An 18,320-nucleotide genomic window follows, 5' to 3' on the forward strand; every position below is an offset into this window, starting at 1 on the left:
CATGTGGAGCACAGTCTGTTTTCTTAAGTCGGTGGGCACACCTGAAGAGACTTTGGTTAGTGCTGGTATTTGCTGTACCTCTATACAAATGGCACTGGTGTCGTGAAGCCCAGAGTCAGTTGTGACGTGTACAGACTGCTGCTGCAGGCCACAGCCGCTAATTGATGAAATGAGGCTGGTATGGGAGAAATATGCCTGATGTGGCAGTTTCCAGTGGGAAAACCAAGTATGTCATAGAAGAAAAAAAGGCAGAGATGGTAAACCTGTGTGGCTCCTGGTTGTGTTTGATATCATCTGTGCATCTCAGGAGAGGGGCTTGCTTTAAGCTATAAAATTATTTAAAATGTGACAAAACAGCAGGTATGCTTACCAGATCTCTTAAGCTGATGCAGCAACCCCTGTCCTGTTGAGCTGCCTTCTGTTAGCTTTTGCTTTGAACATTATGTCCTTAAGAGGAGGATACGCTTTTGCTTTGTGGGTGTAATGTGTGGAGGAGAGCAGGAACATTGAGCTTTGCTTGTGATAGAGCATTTTTCTTTCTGATGATACAATTAAGGAAAGAGAGAGACTGAAAGAAGCTGGGAATGGGTGTAAGGTCCAAAATTCACAGACTTTGAAAATCTACTAAGGATTACAGAGTTCCCCAGATTCACTTTTACTCAATTCCTTATTTGCTGTCAGCAAAGTTTGTAACAAAGCAGAAACCGAAGTTTTCTCATTGTTAGCTACTTCGGGAACTCATACACCACAGTAATAAAGAGGAAACCAGCATGTCTTTTGGCTAGAGCCAGGCTCTTCAACCAGTTTCTAAAGGTTACAGAGTAACAGCAGGTACCAGATGAGAAATTACTCTCAAACCTCTGTGGAGACACTCTCTTCAGTGTGAGAGGAAGCTGGGATGCTAAAAACCTATCTTTGACTTTTGGAGCTGATCTGTTAAGCCCCAGATTTGCTGAAGCCTTGCAGGAGCAACAGATGGGAAAGCCTATGGAAAAAGCTGGGGTTTGCTGCTTGATATTAACTCTTTGCCCAGATGGGAAGCTCTGTGTTCCGCTTTTAAGTACCATTTGAGTGAGGATGAAGTGATAAACTGGGGGGAGGACTGGAGGGAATTCTTCTCTCGCTTTTAATTCTTGCATTGAATGTGGGGAATAGAGCACTTATCAATTAGCTTCGTCTGCTTTTCACTTCCTCCGCTCAGCAGATTCTTGGCTCACAGCAGGGCTGGGCACCATCTAGTGCATTATTTCCTGGAAATTTGACCTGAGCCTTCCTCTGCTGAAATCTCATTGGATTTAGTGCGAGCAATTAAATCATTTGATGCCATTTGAATGTCCTACCTTTCTTGTGTATGAAGTATTGTCTTCCTGAGATTGCCTCAGCCTGCTCATGAACTTTGGTCCTTTCACTTCGCTCCACAGGTTGAGTCAAACTATAACCCCAATAAAAAAGGCGTGCCATCATCTACTGGGGAACTGTATTTCTTTTAATAATTTGAGATCAAGTGCACTGGAAGAAAGTATCTAATTTTCAAATCACTTTGATGCCAGTCTTACATACAATTTGATGCATATTTCAGACAGCTGTACTGTTTTCATCAGTGCCAGAGAAATTGTGACAGAGTCAGTAAGAACAAAAGTTGGACTTGGTGTAAGTGCACAGCATTAGGGTTCTGGAGACCTGTGTTACTGAAAGCAGATTTGTGGTCTGCTCTTTCTGTTTCTTCCTTTTCTCTCCTTTTCTCCTTCTTAGGGTACTGGCTACCTAAAAGTGATCCCACATTTCATAGTAAAGCCAAGGTTATTTTTTAAAATTTTCTGCAAGTATGAAGATAGTTAAGTGACACCCCGCTTGCTAAGTGACTAATATCTTCGCCTGTTTGTGATTGTTCCATGTGCCAAAAGCTTCAGGAGTGATGTAACTTTCTAGCTGCAGTCCATTAAAATCTGTCAAGTAATTAAAGTTTGGTGGTTAAAGTGAGCCCAAGGAATGAAGCAGAACAATATTTCAAAACAGTCGGGTTTTTTCATCCCCCTTTCCCCGCCTGAGGGCCTGTGATTCATTTTGCTTTTTATTTTGTGCAGATCTGCAGCCTGTTACCTACTGCGAGCCAGCTTTCTGGTGCTCGATATCCTACTATGAACTCAACCAGCGAGTGGGAGAGACTTTCCATGCCTCTCAGCCCTCTATGACCGTGGATGGTTTCACTGACCCATCTAATTCTGAACGCTTCTGCCTTGGTTTACTGTCTAATGTGAACAGAAATGCGGCAGTGGAACTCACAAGACGACACATTGGTAATTTCTGTTTCCTTGGTTTAGTCAGTGTCTTTCAAGGTGGAAGGTGGAGACCTGTGTGTAAAGCTTTTTATCTAGCTGATCGGCATGCAGCTCCGTCAGTTTCAGAACACTGCAATGTTTTAATAGCCATGGTGTTTTAGCAGGCTAATCTTCCATAAAGGAACACTAATTGTGGTTTTTCATAAAAGTATAATTAAAACAATGCACTGAGGAACACTAAAATTGCTGCATGTAATAGAGACAGAATTCAAACTTCTGCATGCACTCTTCTGTATTTGGATGGATGTTAGTGATAATCTGCTGTATTCATTTTCCCTCCTGCACTGTTTTGTTTTCTAACTGACCGTTAGTTTATAAATGGAAACTTATTTCCTTGATTTTCATCTCAGTTTCCACTTTTCCTGCTTATACTGCAAAGTAATGTTCAGGGAGTTTTTCAGTTAAACTTGGGCTAAATAGACTATCTCAAATTTATGCAGTTTTAATAAAAAGCAAAATTGCTTATGCTTTGCTGTGTTTTCTGCTGACTTCTATAAAAAATGAACGTGGGTTTTGTCCTAATTTTTCTCCCCTTTATACCCTTTCCTGAGCAGTAAACTTCATACAGGAGCATCTTTCTTTGCTTGTTTCTAATATGATTTCTAGGACCAAAAAAACCCAACCCCCAACACCTAACCAAGATTCAGAAATCAGACTTTAAATTCAGCAGGCTCCTTATGCTCTATGGAAGGATGAAAGCAATATTCAGCTAGGAATGTGAGACCGCAGCAAGTCTTTATTTGAGCAACAAGGATGTATTCCCAAAATTGGTTTCTTTATTAACTGAGATTTTAATAATTTGTGTAAACTCCTGTGGGAAACACATGTTTGTCCTTGTATACAATATGATCTGAAGCAAAAGGCAATGATTTGAAAATGTTGTATAGTTTAATTCCAAATCACTAAGTAAGTAAACAAACACATTGTATCCAGCTGCGATGACTTTCAGAAAAGGTTGAAAACCATACGTTAACTGATAGAATGTTCGTATGGAAAATGTCAGACGTGCATGTTAGAGTAAGCAGTCTGTGAGGTGGTGAATGGATGCAGTCCAGGCTGTGATTTACAGTGGGACCGGGGAGTGCAATTCTGACTTTATAAATTGATCCTCCCACCTCCCTCACCTTAACTCGCTCTCAGAGCAACTTTACGGCTCCCCGGTGGGAGTACCCATGGGTCAGAAGAGGTGGTTTTCATTTTCCATCATTCATAGTTCAGCTGCTTTTGGAGAGCTGTCTCGTTCAGAGGTTGCCTACGTCTCTAGCAGCTCCTCTTGCAGACTTTGCAGATGATTGTTCTAAGCTAAACCAAAACTGTGCCATGTGTTTCCTAGGAAGAGGAGTAAGGCTCTACTACATTGGCGGCGAGGTGTTTGCCGAGTGCCTTAGTGACAGTGCCATTTTCGTCCAGTCTCCCAACTGCAACCAACGCTACGGCTGGCACCCAGCAACAGTTTGCAAGATTCCACCAGGTAAGGATGCCTTATCGGTGATCCTACACAGACTTCGCTTTTGCGAACAGGGACTTGCTGCGGAAAGCTCTACTCCTTGTTGAGGTAGGCATGGGTCTGCTGACCTCTGTTCTGGACAATAATCAGAAACTTTTACCCTGTTATAAGCAACTTGACAATTCAAGCAGGGAATTTTTTATAGCATGAAGATAGCTATAAAGGAAGCTCCGGTAATTGTTTGCGCTACATTCATACACGTAGGAAGAAACAGTACTTCAGGATCTAAGCAGAACTAAGAGTAGAATCTGCCACTTGTTCTGTGCCGTGTTTTATCAGTCCATTATTGCATAGTAATTATCTGAAAATCATGTTTATCATTTTGTTTGTACATTTAAGTGAAAGAATATAATGTAAGACTTTTTTCTTAATTTAGCTTCACCCGTAATAGGTTTAAATTGTTACTTTTATCTGTTCTGTAGCAAAACTTTCCCCTACGCTTTGTGAATTAGTTTTATTCTAGGGAAATCGCATTTGCAGGCACCTTGTTGTTCTGGTTACAGCAAACGTATGCTGAAAGATTACAAGGGAGTTTATTGCATCTATCTGGAAAGAAAATATTTTGCTGTTAGACACATGCAAGAGAGCTAGTATGAAAGGATGCCATTTGAAATGGAATTTACCTAGTTAGCTAGGCTTACAAAAGTTAGGTTTTTTTACAGTTAAAAGTATATATGTATTTAAAAAAAACTATTTAATTTAGAAGTAATTGAATAAAGATTGTCTTTCTTTTGAGAAGCGATCTATATGCTGCAAGCTCTGGCCCATCTTAATGGGTTTCCTTTCTCAGATGCTTAGGAAGCAGCTGCCAGTGTTGCAAACATGACTTAATTCTCCAGCCACATCACAAGAGTCCACCCTGGCTGGAGTCAACATCTGAAGACATAAACAACCCACACTTCCGCTGTGGATTCATCTAAGGCACATTTTTTGGACTGCAACTCTCCCCACTTTTGCCACAGTCTTTGGCCGCCTTCTTAGACTCATCATCAAATCTTTGTGGGGTTGAAGCAGTTTCTTCACTCCCTTGTTGACATGATCAAGTCGTACCCGCTCCTCCCAGGCACAGTCGTGGAGAGACCTCTTCCCATCCCGTCCTGAAGTCTGAGCAGCTTGGCAGCCTGATCCTCATCAAGTTTTTTGCTTCCCTTGCCATAGCACTTTCTCTGCTCAACCTGGCGCTGATGCTCTCACCTTTCTTATTTTCCCCCCTTAGACTGCAGTGTGCCTGCCACGGCTTCCCGTCAAACCCTCTGCAAGATGCACAGCTCTTGGGCTGTGCTCTTTTATGGTTACAAAAATGGGTGGCTGCTTCTGCAGCTGATGAGTTGTTGCATGCGGTTATGCTTTGCTATACGCAGCGTGACCCAAAACAGATGACAGTATGAGTCCAGCCCAGGAGAGCAGGCTCGGAAGTGATCTTAGAAAAATACAGTTTGTCGCAGCCCAAGTGGTTGTTTTTCAGACTTGGCCCACACCTAATCCCAAATGAGCATTAGTTGCATGCCAGGTTTCAGAGCTTCACTTGTTTATGGTTATCCGGGAGGAAGCAAGCATAGTGACACGTTGGTTTTTTTTTTTTAAAGAGTTGTTCATTTAAGCTATGATGGATGTTGTTGGATTTCACCTTTATCACCTAAAACCAGTGGAATAAGTTGTTCTCAGTCTTAGCTGGGACTAAACATTGTGGAAAAAACTCCAGTTTTAAAGGAAAATTCTTTGGCATGTGATAGTTAAATTTAAGAGAGGATTATAGCAGAAGCAGCTCTGCTAGCAGCCTTTTTAACCCTGATGACTGGTTTCTGGGTTACCAGAGAGGTTTCACTTCAGAGCTTCTCCGTTACTTCCGCTGATGGACACCGTGTAAAGCCAACACCGGAGATTCCGTATTTTTAGCCTGTGCATTCCTTCCTTTCAGGCCCTGTAGTGATTGCCCTTGTGAAGCATTAAGGTCATAGTTGGGCTTTTAAATTGCAATATAAGGGAAATATGTGAAGGAGATAGGAGGAGGTTCTACATGGGGATCCCAGGTCTGGTCTCGCAGATTGCAATCTGCTGTGTGGGCACTAGCATCAATCGTTCTCTGTCCTGTAACACAGTTTTCTTCCTTTTCAGCATATGAGCTGTGGAAGTGTGGCAACCGTGATTCCTTTTTCTGAAATCCTGTGTTTAAACAATCTGTATACAGCGTCGCATGGTCTGAGGATATGGAGAAGCAACACTTGAGTTTCTTTTCATCCTCAGAAAGAAATGGATTTCTTAATCTAGTTAAGCTAATGCCTTGGTCTTGTCATCTTCTTTTTTCACAGGTTGTAACCTGAAGATTTTTAATAACCAGGAATTCGCCGCTCTCTTGGCTCAGTCTGTAAATCAGGGCTTCGAAGCTGTGTACCAGCTGACCAGAATGTGCACGATTCGAATGAGCTTTGTCAAGGGATGGGGAGCAGAATACAGGTCAGGCCTTCTGAATGAAACTTTGCTTGTGCTTGCCATCGTCACCCCTGTATTTCACAGCCTGAGGCAGTGTTCTGCAAAGCTGCTTCAGTCAGCTTTTAAGGTGATGAAGAATTAGCACAGAGTCTCTTCAGGTTGTAGCTGTTGAGAGTGGATTGATCTTGCCTCTCGTTTTTCCCATCCTATTTGTGTAAAACATACATCGTGTGATATACCTGGAAGACCACATGTATTTGGTCGCAGAGCCAAGAGCTTTAGCTGAGAACAGCTGATGAATCCAGATGGCCAGTGTAGGAGCTATGGCTTTTTTTTCTGCTTAAAATTATATGTATATTGGATAGTTTGAGTGTCTTGTGACTACACTGCTATCAGGACAGGATCAGTGGGAGTGCTTCCTAACAGATTTGGGTGGGGTTTGATGCTTCTTTTCTCAGGGACTAGTGGGATTCAAATAAAAGCAGATTGGCTTGAAAATCTGTATTTGGAAGAACTGTTAGAGTTGCTTCAAAGTTACAGTTAAATCTCCTCATCCTTTCCTTAGTGCTTGTTGTAGGGCAATTGCTTAAATGTGACTGGAGGCAGCAGGAGAAGCAGGGTTACTGTTTTCCCTGGTGAATATTGATGATACAAAACCGAGGTGCAGTAGGGTCTGATGTTTGGCATCGGTGGTGTGGTTATTCTGACAACACGGGGACAGTGGAGGCAGGGTGAGGGATGGAATACTTCATAGCTTGCGTTGCTGTTGCTCCACTGCATTAGCAAGCAAATGTCTCTAAGTAGCGAAGGGAATGAAATCAGCGTTTAACAGTACAAGTAGGGGAGATGAAATTCGTTGGAAAATTAAGGTCGTTTTATGAGAGAGAAAGCTGGCAGGGATTTAAGCCAAATGTGATTTTGAAATACTTGACTGTATACCCTTTAAATCTGTGGCCTTATTTGAAAATCTGGGGGCAGTCCCTGCCTCCTGGAGCAGCAAGGCCGTCTGCTGGTGCTCCCCTTTCACAGCTGCCGGCAGCAGACGGGGGAGATGCCATAGTATCAGCTGGAGCCCGGGCCCTGCACGTTACTCTCCCACTTTCTTCATTTCTCCAGATGTTTGGAGTCCATTTTGTTTTGAAATTGTCGTGCACCCAGGCCAGAGCATTTCAGCCCTGGCTTGCAGCCACGGCTCGTAATGAAATCCAGATGAGCATGACTTACGGAAAGTCAACTATCTCATTTAGAGTATTGTAGTCAGTGAAACCCTACACTCACGCTGACCGCACCGAAGCTGCTCTCCTGCTCCTTCATTTCCCTGCCGCAAAATACTACATCTGATTGCCTTTGTCCGAGCACGTTTATTTGTTGAACTGATTCATATATGAAAACGTTACTGGGGGAGCGGCCTCCAGAGCACTGTCCCAGTGATTTCTGGTTCAGCTGCTTAGCCTTTTGAGCAGTCTAGTTGTGGGGTGTTTAGTGCTCACGAGTGCCAGGGATTTGGTGGAGGGAAGAGGGGAGAAGCCAACTGCATAAGCAGCCTGTGCTGCAGAGGTTCTCCTCTGTCCAGCGGGAGCCTGGTAGAGCAGGCTGAAGGCACGGAGAGCTTTGAGGGTTTGCCTTTCCGAAAGGCTGGAGCCAGCGTGCTGGTCGCCTAGGTGGGAAGGCAGAATCAAGTTTGCCGTGATAGATGTGCAGTGGGCAGAAGCGTGGTAGCCCTGTGGGTCGTGGGTTTCTGTGCAGAGGTGCCAGGGCGGCTGTTGGACCGCGGCGTTAGGCTGGTTTCGGGCAGCAAAGTGCTCTGCGCGGAGGGGGACTGGGTTTTCCTGGGACCCACGAGGTCTGTGTGCTTCTTCCTGACGGAGCGAGAGGTGCTCTGCTCTCCCCGACCGTCCTGTGGTCCTCCTGCCGGAACAGCTCAGGAGACACCCTTTAATGCCAAACACCATGAAGCGGCCGCGTGGGACAAGCCCTGCCCACACGCCCACTCCCGGGCACTGGTGGCCCGCCAGCCCCGGCCGCCTGAGCTGGGGATGGGTGGGGTGCCCGAGGGAGCTGCTGCTCAGAGGGTTTGAGGGATCCGGATTCACCAGCAGAGCGGGCTACAGCCCTTGGCCAAAGCCTTGCAGAGCTGTGCCCTCTCCCTGCTCCTCCACCCCGCCATGAGGGGGCCGGGATGGCGGTGGGAGCGCAGGGCAGCCCCGCGGAGCAGGGGGTCCCCTTTACAGCAGCGGTTTCTCCCTGGGCCCCGCAGGCTTTGGCTTCTTCCTCCCACAAACAGATTCCAGGAACAGCTTCTGTGGGAAATGAGGGTGTAAAACAAAGCTGTTTCCAGGCTATTTCTCTCTCTCCATAATCTTCCTCCTCCACAGCAGCTGTCCCTGCCTCTCTGCCTGGAATAAGGCTTAGGCCACCCCTCAGCAGAGGAGGGAGAGCTCCTTGCCCTGTGTCTCGGGCTCCCTTCCCTCCCCATCTCTTCCTGCTTTACCACCTGAAGACACTGCATGGGGTCTGGCCTCAGGGGCAATACAGAGGCAGATAGGAGAGGAGGAAGGTCTGACCGCAGCCACCAGCTCTTGAGGGATTTTAAAACGACATTTCTGCTTTTCTGATAGGTTTTGCAACTTTTTACGCTCTGCAGCATTTCTGCTTCTTTTGAAGCAGCTGATGAAATGCAAATCTGTTGGACTGCCCCGTACACAGCATGTGTAGGGTAGGGTTCAAGCCTCCCGTGCATCCTCCCAAGCTGCGCGAAAAGGATGCTCAGCAGCAGCTCTGGCCACACAAGGAGAGGGCTCCGCAGGGCTGCGGGAGGGAGCCTGGACAGCTGAGCGGGGATCTCTCTCCATCGCTTCCACATTCTGCTAAAACCTAAAGATACAGTAAAAAAGAGAGTATCCTTGTCTTTTATACATAGAGAAATTTTAACATATTTGGTAAACTGCTTACGTTGCTATTTAATTAGGCAAGGTCTGCAAAATAAAACTGAAGGATTCTGCTTAGATAAACACCTTACTTTCTCTTCAGGGGATCAGATGTTGCCTGTTTTCAGGAATCTGAGTAGTAAACAGGTTATGTAGTGATCCGCTCCCTTGGGATCATAAGAAATGTAAAGAGAAAGGTAGGGTTTTTAAAAGCAGTTGGCAGCATAGGCCAAAAGTGTGTTATAGAGGAGAGAGACATTCCTTTGGCCCCACATGCAAGACTATTGTCTAAGCAGGAAAGAATGCTTCAGTAGCTGTAAAACCTTTTCACATTTGCAAAGTTTTGTAAGTCACATTTATGGTTTGTTTTTTTTCTTCTCTCCCCCCCAACCCCTTCTTTCTTGTAGGCGGCAGACTGTGACCAGTACTCCCTGCTGGATTGAACTACATCTTAATGGTCCTTTGCAGTGGCTAGACAAGGTCCTTACACAAATGGGCTCCCCGAGTATTCGTTGTTCCAGTGTCTCCTAAGGAAACATCTCCTGGGGGTGGGTGGGGGAACAAAGACTCTGGAAAAAGGAATTGGCTTAACCCTTAGCAAAATGCATAGTGCATAGTCAACAAATTCCCAGTTATTGAAGTGATGAGAAAAAAAATCTGCTTTAAAAAAGAAAGTGGTTTTCTTTGTTTCATTTTGTGTTTTTTAAACTAAATGCCCATTTAAGCCACTTCCACTGAAACTGTTAGCACTTTGGTTACAACGCTATGGGCCATTGCAGTTAGAATTTGAAGCTGAAGTTTATAATGATAAAAAAGTGGACTTTGTTTTAGCGGAGAGAAGCCAGTGCTCCGCCTCCAGCCGTGCCGTGCCTGCCTGGCCGGGCGCTCTGTGCTGGTGTGAGCGTGCAGGAGGCACCAGCAGCTCAGAGACTTCCCATTTGCCTCGCACAACTCCAGCGTGTCATGCAGCATCTCTGAAAAGCCAGATACCGTGGGACATTGGGATGACTCTTGCTCTTGCACTCCTGTCGCCATCCACCTGATCCACACCAGTCCTCCCTGGGATTGCAGCAGCAGGGGAAAAGGAAGCATTTAAAGCACACACAAGAGCTAATTCCCCCGGTAACGTTCCCAAAAGGAATCGATTTCCCACGCTGGACTGCTAACAAGGAGGCAGAGTCTTGTTTCATGTCTGAGGGATGCAGCTGATACCCTGATGGGCTCAGGCTGGATTGCCATTGAAGCAAAAGGCCAAACTTAAGGCTTCCTCTGATATTGCTGCAGCAACTTTTGACTTGAGCTGCTCACAGACGGACATTTGTCATGTGGGGAGCTCTGGCTGGATAAATTAAGCCTTCGTTATTGTGCAGTCTATTTGCATTAACTACAGAAAGTTTGTATTCTATTTTATCAGTATTTTGAATGGTATCTGCCACTTCTGAAGTCTTAGGGGCTTAATGAATTCTGTGTCCAGGTCTGTCTAGTAATGGAAGTCAACAGGCCCTTGCTGCCGTTTTCAGAACATGCCATTTAATAGGTTATCCCATGCTGTCACGTGTGACTGCGCATGAACCAGGGCATCTCAGACACAAAACCTCTCTGTTTAAAACTTATTTCAGCTGATTAAAATGCTCTGAGATGTGTTTTTGCCTGGAGAAATTGGGAGAGTGTGTATTTACTTGTATTATAAAATGTTCATTTTAAACATACATGCTCCAGACTGTTCAATATTTTTTTTTCCCTGCAGCAACTTTCATGGCAAACAACTTCTACAACTGGAAAAAACCCTTAGCACTTGTTTTTATGGTTCACATTTGCCAAATAAGTCTCATAACTTTGTCAGTGCTCTCCAATTATCTGTTTCTTTATATCTGCATTGAATATCATATGCATTTGTGCCAAAATATTAGAAGGGGGAGGGGAGAAAGTGATAATCAGTTTCCTATGGAAATCCTTTTTTCTGCCTTTAATTTTTTTTTATATATATATATATATATGAAAGATAAACACACAAGCCTAGATCTGGCTCCGGGAAGGACAGACTCGGATGGACTTTACAATGGTTTGTGTTAAGGCTTTAGCCCTGCAAATTTTTGTGCTCCCAGGTGTGAACGTGAGCGGCCCCACTGAGTTGGGTGGAAGTTTCCCTGCCTGCTGGGTTGAGGTTTGCAGCTTCAGAGCACCTGGGTCCTGTAACGGGGTGCTGGCTTGTAATAGCATTTCCAACGCTTACTGGGAACTCCTGTGTCCCTGCCTTTCTGTGGAGAGGGGCTTTTCCGACGTGCTTGTTCCTTTGAGACCACTCTGTCTGTCAACCCCACCACCTGGGTTGCAAAAAAACCAGCACTTCTGGGCCTGCAGCATCGGCAAGATGGGTCCAATGTACCCCTTGCTTGGTGGGCACGGGAACAGCTGACCCAAGAGGCTCGGTGCCCGTCTTCGTTTTACCAGGTGCGTGAAGGGATGCTTTGGAGAGAGTCTTCTAGAAACAAGACATTGTATTTTGTAGATGAAATCTAAATTCTGAGGAAGACTTTCAGTGGTGGATGTGCTTCTAAACAGTAACAGGCACTTTTCAATATCCTCTTGCGGAATTTTGACTGGAGCTTTCACTGTGCAACACGGCCTGTATCATAGTGCTGGAGGTTTTCTAGGATTTTTAATTCCTATTTTTATTTTTGTTTTTTCAGATATTTGCAATGTGTCTGATTTTAGTTAAATTTCTGATTGCATGACCTTGTGCGATAAGAGGATCTGTATTTTCTGTTTTCTAGCCAGTAGAAATACTTTAAAAAGTATTTTTTAATACTTTAAAAAGTAGATCTATCTGTCATTGCGGATTGATTTGGCGTATATTTCAGATACAGGTTTCTAACATAGTTGCAAACAAAAATTTATCCTGACTTTTGTGGAAGTATTTGACTTGCTGTTTTAGTGAGAGAGGCGAAAAAAATCTGCCATGTAAAATGGCCCCAGGTTTCCTCCCTCAGTGTCTTTAAGTCATATTTGCTTATTTTAGTGAACAAACTGTTTTCATTGCCCGCATAATCACGGAGGAAGTTGGACTCTGTGCTGCCTTGTGCATTAGCAACAATAATGACATCTTGAATTGCAGTGTCAAGAGTTCATTCCACGTGATGGTGTGCGCAGGAGCCCGGCCTGACCCCAAGGCTACAAGCTGGAATAAACCCTGACTTTAATATGAAGTTCGCACACAGATTCACCTCTTCAGCCAGACTAAGAATTGGGCCTGGATTTCTGCTAGGAACCAGATTTCTATCTTCTACCTGATAAAGGATAATTAATTGCTAACAGTTATTAGTAGAGGCCTTTTGAAGAGCAGGATTCAGATGATGCATAAAAACTTGGGTTAATCTCACTTCATCATCCCTGAAGTAAAATGACTTCAAATGGAAAATGTAAGCTGGTCTAGCAGTACAGTCAGATAAAATTGAGAAGATTATCTCCACTAAAGTATTAATTTCCTCTCCTCCCCTCTGTTTGCCTTCTCACTAATTCATAAAAGCTTTCTGGTTTTTCGAGTTACCTTATAAAGTCAAATGGAAAGTCCTGTACCACGCAACAAACGAAAAGCTAAAGGTTGGGGAAGGGGTGTGATCCAAGGGACATCAGGGCTGAGCTTCCTTTTGTGTGGCACGGTTGCAGCGGATCGTAGCGATGAAAGCTTGCTCCCCGACAGAGCTGAGACGCGCTTAATCACGCCGCTCACGTGGACACTAACGAGAGGGAAGAGGTAGCGTTCGGCTGTAGGTCGCTGTAGGCAGCGGTGCCGCAGAGCTGCGCGTTGCTGCTTCTTGGTTTTACTTTTTTCTAAAACTTTATTAAAGTAGCTTTGATATGTAGCACAAATGTATGCGATCGTCCATGCCCTAGCTTAGATTACATGTGTGTCCTGGAATATCTTCTCATTTAATGGTAGTCTTGGCTAGTTTTACCAGGATTTCATACATTTTTGTTACTAGCAGAGAGTCACTAGCAGGAACTTTGACTCTTTTTAATTGGTGTAGCCATACACAAGGGCCTGGCTGCTGGCAGATGATATTGATGGCCTTGTGGTTTTAAATGACTGTGGTGATTTTTTTTTTTATTATTATTAATGTATTGAACTGATTTGCAGTTTGTATTTTGCGTTAAGCTTGTCTTGGAAGTAATCCAGTGCTGTCCATTTGATTTAATTGCCAGGAATCAGCATGTGTATGTGCAAAAGATGGAGAATCTCATCATAACAAATTTCCCCAAAGCTCTGGCTACCCATATACGCCACGAAAAGGCTGCTGGGGGGTAACCTCTGGGAAAGAGTTAAATCGGTTTCCTCTCCCCTGAAGGATCAGCATAGTTTGAACCATGCAGAGGACTCCTTTGCAGGGCGAAGAATATTCAGGACTCCATCTCAAGCAGCAAGTATTGACATCCGTGCCTTGTGCTGCTTACTAACTGGAAAAGCACAAGGAGCAAGAAGAACACAGCTCAGTGAAGGACTTCAGCCGTATCCCACAGCATCTGTGAGCTCTCCTAGTTCTCTAAGGTACTGGATAGGTAGGAGGAGCGGAATTTCACAAACAAGCTGGTAAGCTAGAACGAGAAATAATTAGTCACTATATAGTAGTTACTTGAGCGGTATGGTTAAGAAGTTCAGTATCCGTTTTTTATTATGTACATGCTCTTGTATTTATGTTGTCTTTCTTGAATATTCAGATGAATCGGAAAGGGCCATTAAAGACTCAAGAGTATTAAATCTTTTGTATGTTCCTTTCTGACGATTGCTAGAAATGAGGCAGTTACTGATGTGAGAACAAGAGGCTCACCTCAGAACTGCACAACAAACCCTCGCCAGTAAAACTGAACAAGGACTTCTCCAGCAGACGCCTTTGCCCGAGTTCCCGTTTTATCTTTTAACAACCAGTCAGGTTCCCAGCTGGGCCCCTGAATTGTGCTCTTCAGGTCTTTTCAGATTTCTGAGGCTTTAAAGAGACAGTAACGTACTACTCCGTAAATGTTTTGGTTCATCTTGCGTTTCCTCCGGTACGTGGATACTGGAGGAATCTGCACCAGTCTCTGCTGCCGAGATGCGTCTCGCTCCCTCTCCCAACGGAGGCAGCCTACTTTCTTCACGCTAGGTCGAACTATCCCCCCCTTGATGGCTATGTACGAGCATGCTTGCATTAGTGTTTAGTTTTTCTTAACCTGAGATTGTATGTTAATGACTGGTGATGTCACCTACATGCTTTAGCTTGTTAAGCATTATTCACCTATTTTGTTACCGAAGGCCTGTACTATGTATGCCCTCTTATTTCGTATGTGAAACTGTAAGTTCTATTTTTGACATTTTAATAAACTTTGATTTGAAAACTGAGGCTTATGAGAAAATAAGGATATTGGCAAAATATATTTAAGGACAAAAACTGGAAGCGTTTGGAGTTGTGAAACCACAAGTAATTCAGAGAGAGCAGCATCTTTAGGTACGTATGATGAAGGCTGTTCCCAGTAAACTGCGTGAGATCCCAGTTACAGGTAAGATCTTTATTCTTCTTACAGTTTGGACAGCTTGGTTTAAGAATTTAAAGCCAGATATAAGAAATGATTAAAAAAAAAATTGCAACTAGTTCTTTTAACTAACGGGCTTCAAAGGTGAGTAGAAGTGGAGCACTGTGGCTTAAAGGATTTATTGTCAAAATGCTGGGGAGGTCAGACGCAGCTAAACGTTCACCCTGCCTGGTACACCGAGCTGGGGCTGTACTTTCACCTTACAGCTGTGAATTGGGAAACTCAGAAGTGCAGGAGCTGCAGGGGAGTATTTACCGCTTTGTCCTCAGTGTCTTGTCACCAGGCAGAACCCTGAAACACCTCTGATGTCTCTGTGTTGAGGAACTGAAGTCCCGTGATGGAGACCCGTTAAACCTCTCTGTTGTTCGCTCCTGCAGAAGGGAGCGAACCGCCCTCCAGCGGGTGGGTGGGCACAAACGTGGGCTCTGGGCCGCAGTGCGTTTGCGAGGAGGTGTGAAGTTAATCTTCTGGTCCAGCTCGGTACGTTCACCCAGTCAGCGTGTGCCGCCTTGCGGAAAGACGTGGCTTCTCTCAGGCCTGGTTAGAAGTGCCCCACCGTTCCTTCAGTTCAGAAGAGCGATGGTTGGAAGAGACTACTGGAGGTCTCTAGTCCAACCTTGTGCTTGATCCAAGACTGTTGCGAACACTAGATCAGGTCAGCTGGGCTTTTGTCCAGATAACTCTTCAAGAAAAATCCTACAAAAGAGATTCTGCCCACCTCCTCCCCAGATAAGCTGTCGCATGGCTGCATCTTGTTCCTAGGGGAAAAGTTTTTCCATCTTAATCTCCCAGGCTGTATTTTTGGCTGTTACTCCTTGCTGCACCAGGTTTCTCGGGTCTATGGTCTCTCTTTGCGCCGGTGATGCCACTCCTCCCTGCCACTCAAAGAGGCAGAGTTGGAAATTAAACAGCAGCCGAGCTTGAAGAGCAGCAGCTGCGCAGCGGTGGAGCCCTTTGCACCCACACTGGTCAGCTGGAGAGAGCCGGACGCCGTAGATGTGTCCCTGCTGCCTCAAGGTGACTCGGCCATGGAATGTCCAGCGAAGCAGCTGTTCCAGTTGAAGGCGGGCAGGTCAGGTGCTACACTGGGGGGAAAAATACACATATACCGGCGTTCAGCTGGCCTCGGAGCGGGCATTCTCCAAATAGCATTGCGAGCTAAGCCAAGGCACACTATGATCTAATTCTGTGAACTCCTAATGTTCCTCCTAGGGTTTCACTGAAATTCAGATATTTTTTGTTGTTTTTCCTGATGGAGGATTTACGAGAATACTTTTTCCACTCACTTTTCCAACAATGTGGTAATAAAAGGGTCTCGTCCAGGTTTTGTACTGGGGTTGCCAAAACTCAAGTGTGATGTAGTAAATCGGCTCTGAGCTGCGAGTTCTGCTAGTTGTCACCTGAATATATCACGGATTTCAGTATCACAGTCTTCTCATCTGTGGTGAAAATGGGAAGCTGAAGCAAAGTACAGGTTTGATAAATGAAAAATCTCAAAGCCTTAGCAAAAAAAATATATAAAAAAAAATTGACATTGCATGGCTGTTTTAGTTCAGGCAAAAGCTGGGTAAAAAGCAGTGGGTCTGTACTGGCAGGGAAGTCTCGCCAAGTGTCATCCCAGACCTTCCTGAGGATTGCAGCCTGGCTTGTACAGCCACGCCGGAATGCCGGACCAGAACTGGGAATGCCGGACCAGAACTGGGAATGCCGGACCAGAACTGGGAATGCCGGACCAGAACTGGGAACGCCGGTGATCGGCTGCCCTGAAGCTAGGGCAGCGGGGCAGGCCTCTGGTTTAACACTGGAGAGGGGTGGCTCTGGACTGAGGTTTCCACCCCACCTGCCTGCCTTCTCCTGGCTCAGAGGAGGGGTTTCTCCTCCCTGGGTTGCACCGGGCAGGCTGCTGGGGGGGAGGGAGGGAAGAAGCTGGAAGCAGTGACAGCGAGCCCCACCAAGGCTGGGAACCAGAGCCTTAACACCACAGCACCCACTTTACAAAGGATATAAACCTTTTTATCTTTTTTTTTTTTTCCTTCTTCTTTTTTTTCCCATAATCTACTAATTGTGGGTGTTCAGGACAAACGTTCCTGTAGCCTTTAGTCAGAGTTGGAAGTTGACTAGCAAACAGTGGCACATACTTGCAGTTTGTCAGTTTAATTTTACTCTCAATGTATTGTATTTATAATTACCCAGCAACTAGTTTAATCACAAAAAGAACCGGCTACAGAGAAAGACAGGGCTTGGCCTCAGAAGCTGTATGGCCTGTTTCATATAGGTAACAAAATCAGTACCAGACAGCGTAACGAAAGCGCCTTTCCTCAGGTCAGAGAGCAGCGGTACTGCAATGGAAAGCCTTCCAAGGCCAGGAAAACTAGAGCGTGTTTTGGCTGTATTTAAGGACGGATTAGTAGAACTACCAAACCTGAATGCTGAAGGCGATGGAGCCGCATTTGTAATAGATAGAGTCGTAACTGACTCCTGAATGAGTTTCTCTAAGGCCACAAACTCTTAACTCCCTTCTGCAAATGCTCCTGTAGATTAGCAAGTGTCCAAGCAAACACGGGTGGAGAGACAAGAGGATTCCCCCCGCCCGCTGCCGTGCGGAACAGGCTTCCACCAGAGCAGCCAGGCTGCCGGGCTGGGGGTGGGAGGTGACTTGGGGAGCTAAGCCAGCCCTAAGGCCAGGGGGTTACACCAACTGCAGTGGGCTGCCAGCCACGCGCAGGGAGAGCCAGGCGTTCCCAGGCGTGCCCGTGCCATCGCGAGTGCAGGCTGCCCGGCCGGGTGGCTTCTCTGAGGTCCTTCATTGACCGCTGCACGTAGCAGCAGCGTGGAGCGATGGGAAGACGATGTTTAAATACTGTTTGATTCCTTCACTGCTTCTCGCACGCTCTGTCTCTGTTCTTGATTGCGTCCCCTGCTCGGTCGCTCTCTTGCCACCAGCTGCTCATGTGGCCGCTGTGGACCCTCGGGGAGAATGAACTGCAGGCAGTCGTGCAGGGAACTCCGGGACTGATGGAGCCTCCAAGGTTTAATTGGCCACAGTGTGTTCTCATGAGTTTCAGTGATTGTTGTGCCATGGCTAATGCTGGAAGTGCGATTCCTTCAGTTCTGTTTAGTTTAAAGGGCCTCCACAGCATTCGGCGTGTTTGCTGTGACCCTTTTCAGATGCTCTTTGCTAAACACAGGTGCAGTTACTTTCCTTTGAACTTTCTTGCAAAGACCACACTCAGAAACCAATGCTTGCCATTTTCACGGAAGCAGCATCATGTTTTCCTTCAAAACGGTGTCTAACGATTCAGTTACTGTATATCTAGATGCTCTCATGACCATCTTTTACCTGGGAAAAGCTGCTACATCTAGCCACAGTGCATTAACTTAACTGCAGAGCTGTTCCACAGCAGTTCCAGTTCAGCACTGGAGTACCAGTACCAGCGAAAGCTAACACCTCCAAAACTGTTACAAGGACTTAAAACCTGACCTAGCGGCAGGGGTACGGCACTAGATGATCTTTAAGGTGCCTTCCAACCCAAAACTGAAAACCAAGATGGG

General features: G+C 45.4%; 1 protein-coding gene across 4 annotated transcripts in view; it reads left to right on the forward strand.

Moving 5' to 3' along the window:
* Positions 1–14,578, forward strand: part of SMAD3 (SMAD family member 3) — an 80,517-nt gene extending 65,939 nt beyond the window's left edge. For all 4 annotated transcript variants that reach the window (XM_005235088.4, XM_055816075.1, XM_055816084.1 and 1 more), the window contains exons 6-9: positions 2,085–2,297; positions 3,673–3,810; positions 6,156–6,300; positions 9,611–14,578. In XM_005235088.4, coding sequence (XP_005235145.1) covers positions 2,085–2,297; positions 3,673–3,810; positions 6,156–6,300; positions 9,611–9,734 — 620 coding nt within the window. In that variant the 3' untranslated portion in view covers positions 9,735–14,578. The remainder of the gene's footprint in view (positions 1–2,084; positions 2,298–3,672; positions 3,811–6,155; positions 6,301–9,610) is intronic.
* Positions 14,579–18,320: the final 3,742 nt, after the last annotated feature.

Source organism: Falco peregrinus, chromosome 1 (genome assembly GCF_023634155.1).
Source record: "Falco peregrinus isolate bFalPer1 chromosome 1, bFalPer1.pri, whole genome shotgun sequence".
Classification (NCBI taxonomy): Eukaryota; Metazoa; Chordata; class Aves; order Falconiformes; family Falconidae; genus Falco; species Falco peregrinus.